Consider the following 12,534-nt stretch of genomic DNA (forward strand, 5'->3'; position numbering starts at 1 on the left):
AAATGAAGAGAAAATCACACCACGGCTGAATAGATAATGCTTTTCATACTTTTTTAACACACGTCAATAATGCAAACCATGTAAAGGAGACGTTTTTCTGGTTTCCTGCACAGGTACACCAGGACTTCAAGGCCCACCAGGTTTGATTTCACTTTTTCTTTGCTGAATATATTAAACACAACAAATCTATTAGTATTTCTGAAAACACTGTCAAAAGTAATTGCAGACCCAAAACAGACATTTGTTTCTTAATGATATTTATTTTTATCTTATGTAAGGTTTGCCAGGTATCTCAGGTCAGCCAGGGCCCAAAGGTAATATTTATTGTGAGATGTTTTTAATTCAATTCTAACGGCCCATTCACACCAAGAATGATAACTAAAACGATATAGCTCTAAAATTAATGTAAAAAATCATTAATAATAGTCAATATAAAATAAATATAAAATAATAGCAGGTCCACACCACAACTATAATGGAAAAGAGAAGTGACATAGTTGGAATCACTTTCAGAACGATTTTTTTCGAGATGCTGAAGAATAACAACATTGACAGCCAATCAGAATCCGTCCTGCTTTAAAGAGCTCGAGCATTTAAAGCGGCAGAGGACAAAACTGCATTCTACATAGAATGATTCCCTCTGCTGAACGCTAATATATAGTTATCTTTATAGTAATCGTTCTTGGTGTGAACGGGCCTTAATACCATAATATTAATGACATTATGTATATACATTGTTCTACTTTTTAAAAATATATACACAGTAATACTTACCACATCTTACGTGCTGTTCTCTCTTTAGGTGAGCCGGGTGACCCTGGAAGAGTCATTTCTGCAGGTAATGGAACACATATGAAAATTAGTTAGTGGTGCTTGCTTAGTTAGCTTCTGGTCTATTAATCTGGCTCATTTGATGGTGACATCATCATCATCTGGTCACTCCTCGTAGGCGCTAATACGAACACTGTGGGTATACCTGGACCTCCTGGAACTCCTGGATCTCCAGGTCCTGCTGGACCACCTGGACTATCAGGTATCATGAAGTTCATCACGGATTATCTCAGATGCATTTAATACGAAATTAAAAGAATCAGTTAAACAGCGGTATGTTTGTGCTAATATTCAGTTGTTGTTGTTTTTATTTAAGGTCCTATTGGTCCTGCTGGTCTTCCTGGTTCACCTGGTAAGAGGACTTTTTTTCTATAAAACAAAAAAAGATTGAAATCAGAGACATTTTTTTTACTGACATTTGAGTCTCTACAGGTTCAAAGGGAGATAAAGGAGACAAAGGAGATGATGGGAAGCCTGGAGTCTCCGAGAGAGCAGGGAGTAAGTGTGCTCACTTTGAAAATGTACATTGTAAGTGCTTTTATATCATTCATTTGCTCTTAATCTAAATTGAACAGAGGAAGCTGCTGCTGAACCTGGTCCTCCTGGCCCACCTGGACCTCCTGGTAACGATGGGAAACCAGGTACATAGTCCCTAATTCAGTTTTGTTACATTTCTGTTATGTTACTATATAAATGTTTAATTTTGTTTTCCCACAGGTGTTGGTCAACCTGGTCCTCCTGGTGAAAAAGGTGAACCAGGAAGTTTCGTACCCACTTCAGGTATGCTAAGTTAATTTACACTTGGTTCTTTGAGACTTTGGGTCTCATTCACTAACAGCGCGTACACACAAATTTGTGTGTGCGTTGTGTGTATGTATAGAAGTTCTCGTGTGCATATACAGTAAATAAATCCACACAATTATTAGGATTATTAGTGAATGAGACTATTAAATTATGTTTTTAAAATGATCTGATTGTGGTTTTTGTGGTCAATCAGAAACATTCTTTGCTGGACCGCCTGGGCCTCCTGGACCTATTGGACCAAAGGGATCACAAGGTAGATTAAATGGACAAAGAGGCAATATACAACATCGGGTTTTCCTTAAGAACCTATGAATTTTAATGTTTGATTTTGTTTAGGTGACATTGGCCCTCAAGGATTCCCTGGTAAGGTTGACACATTCCCTCACACATATATAAATATGAAATTTTGACGTTTGTGGATTACGTGCATACTTCTGTTTCATCTTTTTTTTTCTAAAGGCCAACCTGGATTACCTGGAGAACCTGGAATCGGTTAGTGATTCAGATTTGTATAATACAGAACATACACGTTTCTAGATTCTACAATAGCTGCACAGTTCACATTATTTTACCACAAATCTAGGTTTTCCAGGACAGCCAGGGTCACCAGGACCACGTGGAGAACAAGGTATAGAGGGTCCACAAGGACCACAGGGACCTCAAGGACCAATGGGTTCCATGGGGCTAGAAGGTCCAAAAGGTACAATGGAACAAAATATTTCTATGTTAGGGCTTTTTAAACAGTTTTTACATAAAACATACACATACACAGGGCAGTTGTGGCTTAATGGTTAGAGAGGACACATTTTAAATGCAGAGGACATGCAATTAAATGCATTTTAGTATGGGTTGCCATATTTGGCCTTCAGTTCATATATCTATGTGAAAAAAAAGCCTCCAGTTACAGTAAAACCATTACAATGGATGTAAATATGTTTTTTTTTTTTTACATCTTTGCACCAACATTTTTATTTATTATTTAAATATAGGTGATGCTGGAGTCCCAGGGGCCCCTGGCATTCCAGGTTATTCCTACGGTAGGCAAATTGGTGTATTGCTCTAATATTTGCGTTGACGTGAAACGTTTTAAACCACATACCATGTTTCATACCGAGTTTCATGTGATTGTTTTTATAAGGTGGAGGATCCAGAAGCGCTCCAGGACCACCAGGTTCACCTGGACCCCCAGGGCCTCCTGGAGCACCTGGTTCCCCTAGTGGCGGCTCACCAGATGTTGCTCAGCAGATTTCGGACTACCTCAGAAGTATGTTTAAAAAGATATGAAAAACTTTTATGCAACATAGCAACTCCCTTAAAACTACCCCGAACTCCTTAAAGGGATTGTTGACCCAAGAATTTTTATAATTTAGAAAGAAAGACATTGACATGAAAGTTCATGTTGTTCCAAACCTGAATGACTTTCTTTCACAGAAGATATTATGAAGAATGTCGGTGTCCAAACAGTTTTGGTTCCCATTTACTTCCATTTAATTTTTTGTCCACACTATATATCTTGGTCAGGTTAGATGGCATATTATATTTAAAGCAGATAGAAATGAGGCTGATGAGACATTTACAGTATTTACAATGGCTTGCTAATGGTCCTAGATCAAATAGTTTTCACAACTGTTTTGCAGATTCTTTCTCTTCTGAAATTTTTTGTAAAGACGTTTCATCAGCTGAACAATCATTATTTTGATAAATAACAGCACAATCCATTGAACGGACTGTACTTCTATCCCTCACAGCCTAGTTTTCATTCCTGTCAAAAATGAAGTATCTGCCCTGACTAATGTCTATGGAAGTCAATGGGAACCTAAATAGTTTGGTTATATCACAATTCTTTAAAATATCTTCTCTTGTGTCCCACATAAGAAAGAAAGTGATACAGGTTTGGAATGAAATGAGGGTGAATAAATGATGACTGAATTTTAATTTTTGTTTGAACTATCCCTTTAACTACTGCATAGCAGCTACCAACATGCTAGCATTGTGAGGGCAACTTTTGGCAGGAAAAGCATCTTTAGAAGTCCCAGTTCGGATTGAAGCCACTACAAATTACACATTTAACTAATTATAGAGATACATGGGGAAATAAGCTCCATGACAGTAATATTTAATGTGTCTTTGGTAGGTGAACCCATCAGAGAATACCTGGCTGGACCTCCAGGCCCGCCTGGACCACCAGGACCTTCCGGATCAGCCTCTGATGATGCGCTGGTTAACCGTGTCATTGATTACCTTCAAAGTAAGTGTGAAATGTTCTACGACACAGGCGACACAACTTTTAAAGGCATTATTTTTTTGTCGCTAACACTTTCTTTCAATGGTCCACTTAAGATATTTTAATAACTATAAGTAACTTTGGCAACTGCATGTCAACTAGGAGTCATTAAATATTAGTAGACTGTCTAATGCTTAATATCTGCTAACACTTTATTTTGATGTCCCCCAGCAGACATTCTACTGAATATAAGTAACTTAGCAGCTACAAGTGAACTTACTCGGACCCTAACACCTAACCTAACAGTCTCCTAATACTCTAATGACTTGTAGTTGACATGAAGTTGCAGTTACTTATAGTTAGTAGAATGTCTAAAGTGGACCATCGAAATAAAGTGCAACCTTTCTGTTTTCTACTTTTCTATTTGTTTTCAATAAACATGTAACTCAAAACTAATGTGCTTTATGACACATTTTGATGGATCCAATCATCCTTTGGTGCATATATAGGAGATGAGGTGAGACAGTACCTGATTGGTCCTCCAGGGCCCCCAGGACCCCCAGGTGTGCCAGGTGGATATGGTTTTAACACTCAGGAAGTTGCTGGACGAGTGCTGAATCTGATCAACGGTAGGAAAAATATGCTGGATGTCCTGGATCATCCGCACCTGTGTCATAGGGCCTAGCCCTAGATCATTTTCAGAGTTACCTGTAATAAATACTACCATTCAAAAGTTTAAAAGATTTTCTACATGTTTTTGAAAGAAGTCTTTTATGCTCACCAAAGCTGCATTTATTTGATAATATTGTGAAACATTATTACAATTATTTTCTTTTCTCTTTTCTTTAAAATTATAATTTTTTCCTGTAATCAAAGCTGAATTTTCAGCATCATTACTCCAGTCTTCAGTGTCACATATGATGCGATGTGAATCAATATGATAATTTGCTGCTGAACAAACATTTCTGATTATCATGTTACGTGGTGCTAATAACAAAAGTCTTTACTTGGAAAATATGCAGGAGAATACAGGAATCAAACACACAAAACCACTTCCAACATAAACAAGACTGAAAATTAACAGAGGAAACGATACTCAGTTACTAAGCTAACCTCGGTTCTCTCTAGAGAGGGAACGAGTATTGCGTAAGTTTAGCTTACGCTACGGGAAAGATTCATCTTCTCGAGAAATTGAAGCCAAAAAATGATCCTTAATTTTGTATTCATTGTCAACGCAGTGCAGCAGCTAGCAGACCTAGAGCAGGCCATCTCGCGTGCTCATTGGCTGCCCTGCGGGCAACTGCTGCAGCCTACCAGTGAGCCCGGCGTGACGTCACGGCCAATGAAGGGCGCCCGCGCCTTCATAGCGTCACAGCCCGCCAGAATGGGCGTGGCTTAGCGTATAGAAGTAGGGGCTGTAGGCTGACTTCCCTGGTTTTTCGTCGACTGAAGCGAAGTCGCTCGTGGCGCGAGCACGGCCGGTTACGCAATACTCGTTCCCTCTCTAGAGAGAACCGAGGTTACGTTAGTAACCGAGTATCGTTCTCTTACGAGAGGTTCTCTCGTATTGCGTAAGTTTAGCTTACGCTACGGGAACACTTTGTCAACGCCGTGCGTGCCAAGCATCCACCATGAGACCCCGAACTTTCAGGGGAACCCCATAAGTGGAAAAAATAAGGTGGCCAGCCACGCGGGCCATCACTTGTGCATAAGCACACATAGGGAATACAGAGCAGCGCGCCGGTCTGTATAGGCACATGGCACATACCCTACTAGTGCAGCTCAACCAGGAGAGCTGAGTCACGTGAGAGTGATCTGAGCAGGAAGATCTGGGCAGAATACACTTCAAACTGACAAAAGTTTAGCATGCAAGGCAGGAACTTCTAGGTTATAAAACCTGACAAAGGTAGACGTAGAGATCCAGCCCGCCCGTACACATATGTCATGGATAGAAATCCCACTGGACCACGCCCACGACGAGGCCGCGCCTCTCGTGGAATGAGCCCTGATGCCCAGAGGGCATTGCAGACCTTTTGACGCGCAAGCAGCTGCTATAGCGTCCACTGTCCTTCTGGACAGGCTCTGTTTCGAGGAGGCGAGACCCTTGGTGCGCCCACCAAACAAAACAAAAAGCTGTTCTGAACGCTTGAAGGAGGCGGAGCGCGTAATGTAAAATCTCAGCACCCTGACAGGGCAGAGGAGATTCACCTCACTTTCGCTGTCAGATGCTGGCAGAGCTGACAGCGAAATAATTTGTGCTCTGAATGGAGTGCCCATCACTTTAGGAACATAGCCATGTCTAGGTCTGAGGATGACTTTAGAGTCATTCGGCCTGAACTCAAGACACGACGCGCTGACAGACAGCGCATGCAGGTCCCCCACACGTTTTACTGACGACAGTGCAGTCAGAAAGACGGTTTCCGGCGATAGATATTTCAACCCCACGGAGTCTAGTGGTTCAAATGGAAAGGCTTTCAGGGCCTCGAGGACCAATGAAAGATCCCACATAGGAACCGACGGGGGCGCGGCGGGTTCATCCTTCTAGCTCCTCTAAGGAAGCGGATGACCAACTCATGTCTTCCCAGTGACTGGCTGTGCGTCGATTCTGCGAACGCTGCCACGGCCGCCACGTATACTTTGAGCGTGGATAGGGACCTCCCCTTATCCAACAGCTCTTGTAGGAAGGTGAGCAGATCCACCACCCCGCATGTCCGTGGGTCCAGACCTCTGTCGGTGCGCCATCCGGAGAACACCGACCATTTAGATGCGTAGAGCCTTCTCGTGGAAGGAGCTCTAGGCTGCATGATCGTGTTCATCACTCCTTCTGGCAGGGCAACGAGTAACCGTTGATCAACCATGCGTGCAGAGACCAGCGCTCTGGATGGGGATGCCAGATCGCGCCGCGAGCCTGAGAGAGGAGATCTGCCCTCACCGGAATCGGCCACGGAGCTGTAAGTGACAGCTGTGCTAGTTCCGGGAACCAAATCTGATTCTCCCAACGCGGGGCTATGAGGAGCACCGAGTGGCGCGTTTCCCTGATTCTCTTGATCACCTGTGGTAACAGAGAGACCGGAGGGAAAGCATATAGCGGGAGGCTGGGCCAAACCTGGGAAGAGAAGAACGTCGGGAAAATAGGTCGACTTCCGCTCTGCCAAATAGGCGCCACAGCTTCTGGACCGTTTGGGGGTGCAGGGACCATTCCCCTGGGGGAACATTGTCCCTGGACAGTTTGTCTGGGCCGTGGTTCAAATGGCCAGGCGCAGGTGCATCTGAGACCAGATAAGGAGGCGTTCCGTCAGATTGTACAGATGTCTGGATCTGACACCGCCCTGACGGTTTACATAGGATACCACAGACATGTTGTCCGAGCGGACAAGAACATGTTGGTCCTGTATGAACGGGAGGAAGCGCTTCAGCGCGTTCTCGACCGCTATCATTTCCAGACAGTTTATGTGAAAACACTTCTCTTGGTCTGACCACTGGCCGAAGACCGGTGTGCCCTCGAACAGCGCGCCCCATCCCGAGTTGGACGCGTCTGTCGAAATGACTTTCCGATAAGAGATGGTTCCTATCATAACTCCCTGCTGGTACCAGTCGGCTACTAACCAGGGCTGCAGAGCCGCTATGCAGGTCTGAGTCACTCTGATTTTCTGGCCGCCAGAAACCCAGGCTCGGCGGGACGCGCGAGCATTCAACCAGCGTTGGAGCGGGTGCATGCGCTGTAGGCCCAGTTGAAGCACCGCTGCAGCTGATGCCATACAGCCCAACATCCTTTGAAATGTTTTCAAAGGGAGAAAGCTGCCCTTCTGGAAAGATGCGGCTGGGTGGCGAACACGGCGCGCGCGCTGTGTCGATAAACGAGCCGACATGGTCACCGAGTCCAGTTCTATTCCTAAAAAGGAAATTGACTGGCTGGGCAGTAATGAGCTCTTGGTCCAGTTGACCGTGAGACCCAAGCTTTCCAAGTGACTGAGAAGCACTGTTCTGTGAGATAGCAGTTCTGTCTCTGACTGTGCCAATATCAACCAATCGTCCAGATAGTTCATTATTCGCAGCCCCTGAGTTCTCAGGGGGGCGAGCGCCGCGTCCATGCACTTCGTAAATGTACAGGGTGCTAGGGACAGGCCGAACGGCAGGACGGTGTATTGATATACCTGACCGTCGAAGGCGAATCTCAAAAATTGCCTGTGACGGGGTATTATCTGAATCTGAAAATAGGCATCCTTCAGATCTAGAGAAATAAACCAGTCCCTTGGGCGAACATGCGCGAGGATTTTCCTGGTCGTAAGCATTTTGAACGGTCTTTTCGCAAGCACTTTGTTCAAATGTCTCAGTTCTAGGATAGGTCTGAAGGCTCCGTCCTTCTTGGGTACGAGAAAATATTGGCTGTAAAAACCTGACTCGCTCAGAGAAGGCGGTACCTTTTCTATAGCCCCTTTGCACAGCAGCTTTGCTATTTCTGCGTGAAGTAGGTGTGCTACTTCCGCATTCACTATCGTCGTGGTCCGGGCTTGGAAGCGCGGGGGACGGCGAATGAATTGAAGTGTATAGCCCTGCTTTATTGTGCTCAGCACCCATTCTGAAATCCCTGGGATAGTTTCTCACGCAGCTATGTGAGCCGCTAGGGGGCGAATGGTCTCCGGGTTCAGATCGCCGCCATTTGCGGTCTTGTGAAACTGAACCGGGGCCGAAAGCGCGGCGCGCGCATTCTCGGTTCTGCGCAATGGCTGCTCGCTGAAAGCCGAAACCGGCTGATTTATGTGAGATGTCCCAATCATAAGGGGTGGGGAACATTCTTTTTTCACTTTTTGACGCGCGAGCAGCGTTCCGGGCGGAAAAGCTTCCAGTAGGCGTGAGCGCGTGTGCACGGGCATGAGACTTACAAGTGTATTTGACGCCCCGATCATAATGGATGGGGAGCGTCTTATTAATGCCCTGCGTTTTGTGATAACACTTAAACGTGCGGGCGGAGCCCGGGGGGAGGTTTGTGTTAGCAAGCGTGAACGCTCTCTGGCGAGCACGAGACTTACATTCATAACCTGCTTTTTTGATCGTGTAACAGAGCGGGCAGATAGTGGGCACAGACCTGTGGACACATTTCTTACATTCAACACTCGAGCGGCTTTTCTGCGCTTTATGAGAGTGTGCTCTGTGAGTGACACGAGATTCGAAGTGCTTGTGTCTAGGGGTGAACACTGGGGCGTGGGCACATTTACTACACTTAAAACACCGATGGCGTGAGCCAGACCAGACATTATACTCTTTATGAGATTTCGCTGGGTCGCCGTGAAAACGGCGTTTGTGTGCAGGCGAGAGGGTGAACAAACCGGCTCGTTGGCTGCTAAATGAACCACCGCAGTAGCCTTATCTAAGGGGACTGACAGGGCGAGACATTTCGACGGCGGCGCACAAGCCCGTCCGGGTCGCGCGAACGGGGACGCGAGGGCTGGGTAATTCTCTTGTAACGTAAAGAGAGCTAGCCGCGTGCTCGTTGGTCGAGCAGAACTGGGAACAGTGTTTGTATGAGGGCGCGCGCACAAGTAGTGGGCACGGGACCTACATGTGACACAGATGATGCCCGTCCGGGTCATGCAGAGAGCTCGAGAGGGCTCTGCATGACGCGCGAACGGGGACACAAGGGCGGGGTAGCTCTCTTGTAACGAAAAGAGAGCTAGCCGCGTGCTCATTGGTCGAGCAGAACTGTATAAAAATTTCTGCTCTTACCACGCATCCAGTACGTCGCGTATGTTGATGCCCGTCCGGGTCATGCAGAGAGCTCGAGAGGGCTCTGCATGACGCGCGAATAGCGACGCGAGGGCAGGGTAGCTCTCTTGTAACGTAAAGAGAGCTAGCCGCGTGCTCGTTAGTCGAGCAGAACTGGGAACAGTGTTTGTATGAGGGCGCGCACACTAGTAGTGGGCACGGGACCTACATGTGACACAGATGATGCCCGTCCGGGTCATGCAGAGAGCTCTGCATGACGCGCGAAACAGGGGCGCGAGGGCGGGGAAACTCTCTTGTAACGTAAAGAGAGCTAGCCGCGCGGCGCTGTGGTTAAAGACTTTGATTCGAGCCCGCAGGGTCGACATCGGAAGTTCCTCGCAGTGCTCGCATCCTCCATCGAGAGGGCGAGGCTGCGTGTTCCTGGCCCAGGCAGAGAGCGCAGATGGGCGGTCTCCAACGCTGAGCGGCTCTGCACGAGCCATAGGAAGTGCGAGACATCTTGAAAAATCTCGTCTCGCTGCTCTTTTAGGAAGTGTAGAACACAGAATACAGAGATAAAAGGATATGTCGCCGAATAGCGTAGCTCGCACGGATGGCTGAAGGTGGCGAAGACGGCCGGCTTCCTCAGCGCTGTCCTAAACTGGCTGTTTCGCTTGTTCGACGGCGGCGGTGGCTTCTCTCAGATCCAGCGATGCGAAGAGCTCGCTGAAGAGACGAAAAATCAGGGAAGTCAGCCTACAGCCCCTACTTCTATACACTAAGCCACGCCCATTCTGGCGGGCTGTGACGCTATGAAGGCGCGGGCGCCCTTCATTGGGCGTGACGTCACGCCGGGCTCACTGGTAGGCTGCAGCAGTTGCCCGCAGGGCAGCCAATGAGCATGTGAGATGGCCTGCTCTAGGTCTGCTAGCTGCTGCACTGCATTGACAATGAATACAAAATTAAGGATAATTTTTTGGCTTCAATATCTCGAGAAGATGAATCTTTCCCGTAGGGTAAGCTAAACTTACGCAATACGAGAGAACCTCTCGTAAGAGAACTAAGGGCTTAAATACACAGAGTTAACAAAATGAAACAGGTGAACGTTTTCCAATCAGAAACCATAGAAACTAACTAGCAAACAAAACTCAGGCAAAGCAGAGCAGGAAACAGATTGAAAACTAAACCAAAACAGAACGAGATTACATATCAATGTTGCTTAATATTTTTGTTGAAACCATGATAAAAAAAAAGTTCAAGGACAGCATTTATTTGCAATAGATTTTTTGTAACAATTTAAATATCTTTACTGTCTCTTTTGATCAATGTAATTCACACACTGTATTCATTTCTTTTAGATTAATTTCTTTCTTTAAGACCCCAAATTTCTTTTCTTTTTAATTTCTTTACTTTAAGACCAAATGTAATAGTTTAGGGATTGGCCATTAAAAATATTTGTCAACTACTATTCTGGGGTACGTTTCCCCAAAAGCATCGTTAGCCAACTATGGTCGCAAGTTCCCTAGAACTCTATTAGTAAGGACAGATTTTGCAACCATAGCTAGCTTTTGGAAACAACTGCACACTGAAATATTATCAAGGCTATTTTTATATAGCTGCACGTATTAAAATTATATTATATCACATTAGCAGACGCTGGTTTCAGAGGTCTGCCAGGACCCCCGGGCCCCCCAGGACCTCAAGGACCACCAGGAAGCTCTGGAGGAATAGTGTCTTACGCGGTGAATGAAAACCAACAGCAAATCCGTGCAGAGCCTCAGGAGTTCATCAAGAGTAAGAACAGTGTTTATTAACTCCATTTCGTATTTAAGTCTTTTTTTTTTAGCAGTTTAATGGTAGTTTGTTTACTTATGCAGTGCACCCAAGTGGTAACGAGAATTTGGATTATCCAGCCATCGCTAAACAGGTTACAGATTACATTAAGTGTAAGTTACGCTACATGTGGCGACCTAAAATGCACTTACACACATACACATATCAAAAAACCTTCTTTGCATTTCTTCTCTTTTCTAGCTTGCTTCCTAATAGTAGTTTAATACATTTTGCATTGTATACTACAAATATTGTTGGCTCTTTGACAAATTGCTTTCGTTTGTCTTTTGTAAGTTGCTTTGTATAACAACGCTTGCTAAATGCATAAAGGTAAATGTGAACTATATTGGTGGTACCTTTTATAGATTTATTTTAGGAATTATTGAGTTTTATTTGTTTGCATTTTTCCACAGCTAATGGCCTGTTAGTTGGTTTGGCAGGGCCGATAGGGGCTCCAGGACCACGAGGAGCATCAGGACGACCTGGGCCTCCTGGACCTCAAGGATACACCCTAGAACTGACCAACATGAATGAAATCATGGACTATATTAGAGGCAAGAAGGAACTTGTTCAAAATAAAAAAAAATTGTATGCATTTAAAGGTACAATATGCAGGATTTTTGCAGTAAAATATCCAAAAATCAGTTGGCCAATGTTATATATTTTGTTTTGTTGATTACTTACAATATCCCAAATGATTCCAACTATTTCTAAATCGTGAGAAAATTGCGATTTTAACCAAGGAAACGGGGCGTGTGAGCAGGGGTGAGGAGTCGCCAGTCAATGGCGTCATATCCGTGTTAGCTTCGGTTTCCGCCAGGTTTGCGCTCGCACTGTGATAGTAACCATGGCGACAGACGTGGACAACCGGGTTATTGCCGTTATGCCTAGCAAGACGCTCACGCTGTTGTTGTTTTGTTTAAACATTATGGACCATGGGAAGCAGACTTTGAGACAAAAAGAGGACTAAAACGAAGATCAACATCTTTCGAGATGCCGAGAGCTCCACGTCCGCGACTAATTTCGACTTGACAGAGACGCGAGTGTTGCACTTGTTGTACTTTATTAGACAGGTGAGCAAATGTACATAAAACTAATCAATGTTATTTAGTTCAACATGATTAAATGTTAGAATGTGA

General features: G+C 45.1%; 1 protein-coding gene and 1 long non-coding RNA gene across 34 annotated transcripts in view; one reads left to right on the plus strand and one right to left on the minus strand.

Annotated features, from left to right (window-relative positions):
- col17a1a (collagen, type XVII, alpha 1a) overlaps nt 1–12,534 on the plus strand; it is a 32,656-nt gene that overhangs the window by 16,985 nt on the left and 3,137 nt on the right. For 19 of the 33 annotated variants that reach the window (XR_013207775.1, XR_013207780.1, XR_013207779.1 and 16 more), the window contains 19 exons: nt 114–140; nt 279–314; nt 803–838; nt 950–1,033; nt 1,148–1,183; nt 1,264–1,329; nt 1,407–1,472; nt 1,549–1,611; nt 1,829–1,888; nt 1,972–1,998; nt 2,095–2,127; nt 2,219–2,335; nt 2,625–2,672; nt 2,774–2,899; nt 3,770–3,883; nt 4,369–4,488; nt 11,213–11,356; nt 11,440–11,508; nt 11,809–11,949. Coding sequence is in view for 27 of the 33 variants with exons in the window: in XM_077246123.1 (XP_077102238.1) it covers nt 114–140; nt 279–314; nt 803–838; nt 950–1,033; nt 1,148–1,183; nt 1,264–1,329; nt 1,407–1,472; nt 1,549–1,611; nt 1,829–1,888; nt 1,972–1,998; nt 2,095–2,127; nt 2,219–2,335; nt 2,625–2,672; nt 2,774–2,899; nt 3,770–3,883; nt 4,369–4,488; nt 11,213–11,356; nt 11,440–11,508; nt 11,809–11,949 (1,413 nt within the window). In the remaining 6 variants the exon portion in view is untranslated. The remainder of the gene's footprint in view (nt 1–113; nt 141–278; nt 315–802; nt 839–949; nt 1,034–1,147; nt 1,184–1,263; nt 1,330–1,406; nt 1,473–1,548; nt 1,612–1,828; nt 1,889–1,971; nt 1,999–2,094; nt 2,128–2,218; nt 2,336–2,624; nt 2,673–2,773; nt 2,900–3,769; nt 3,884–4,368; nt 4,489–11,212; nt 11,357–11,439; nt 11,509–11,808; nt 11,950–12,534) is intronic. The other 14 variants (XR_013207778.1, XR_013207777.1, XM_077246126.1 and 11 more) reach the window with 3 other exon arrangements.
- Nucleotides 77–4,462, minus strand: LOC143753611 (uncharacterized). The gene is made up of 3 exons (XR_013207781.1): nt 4,389–4,462; nt 775–832; nt 77–162 (listed from the first exon to the last, which is right to left on the minus strand). It is a non-coding gene; the product is annotated as an uncharacterized LOC143753611 (long non-coding RNA).

This window comes from Siphateles boraxobius, unplaced genomic scaffold (genome assembly GCF_051911475.1).
Source record: "Siphateles boraxobius isolate OS27281-9 unplaced genomic scaffold, OSU_SipBor_1 29, whole genome shotgun sequence".
Lineage (NCBI taxonomy): Eukaryota > Metazoa > Chordata > Actinopteri > Cypriniformes > Leuciscidae > Siphateles > Siphateles boraxobius.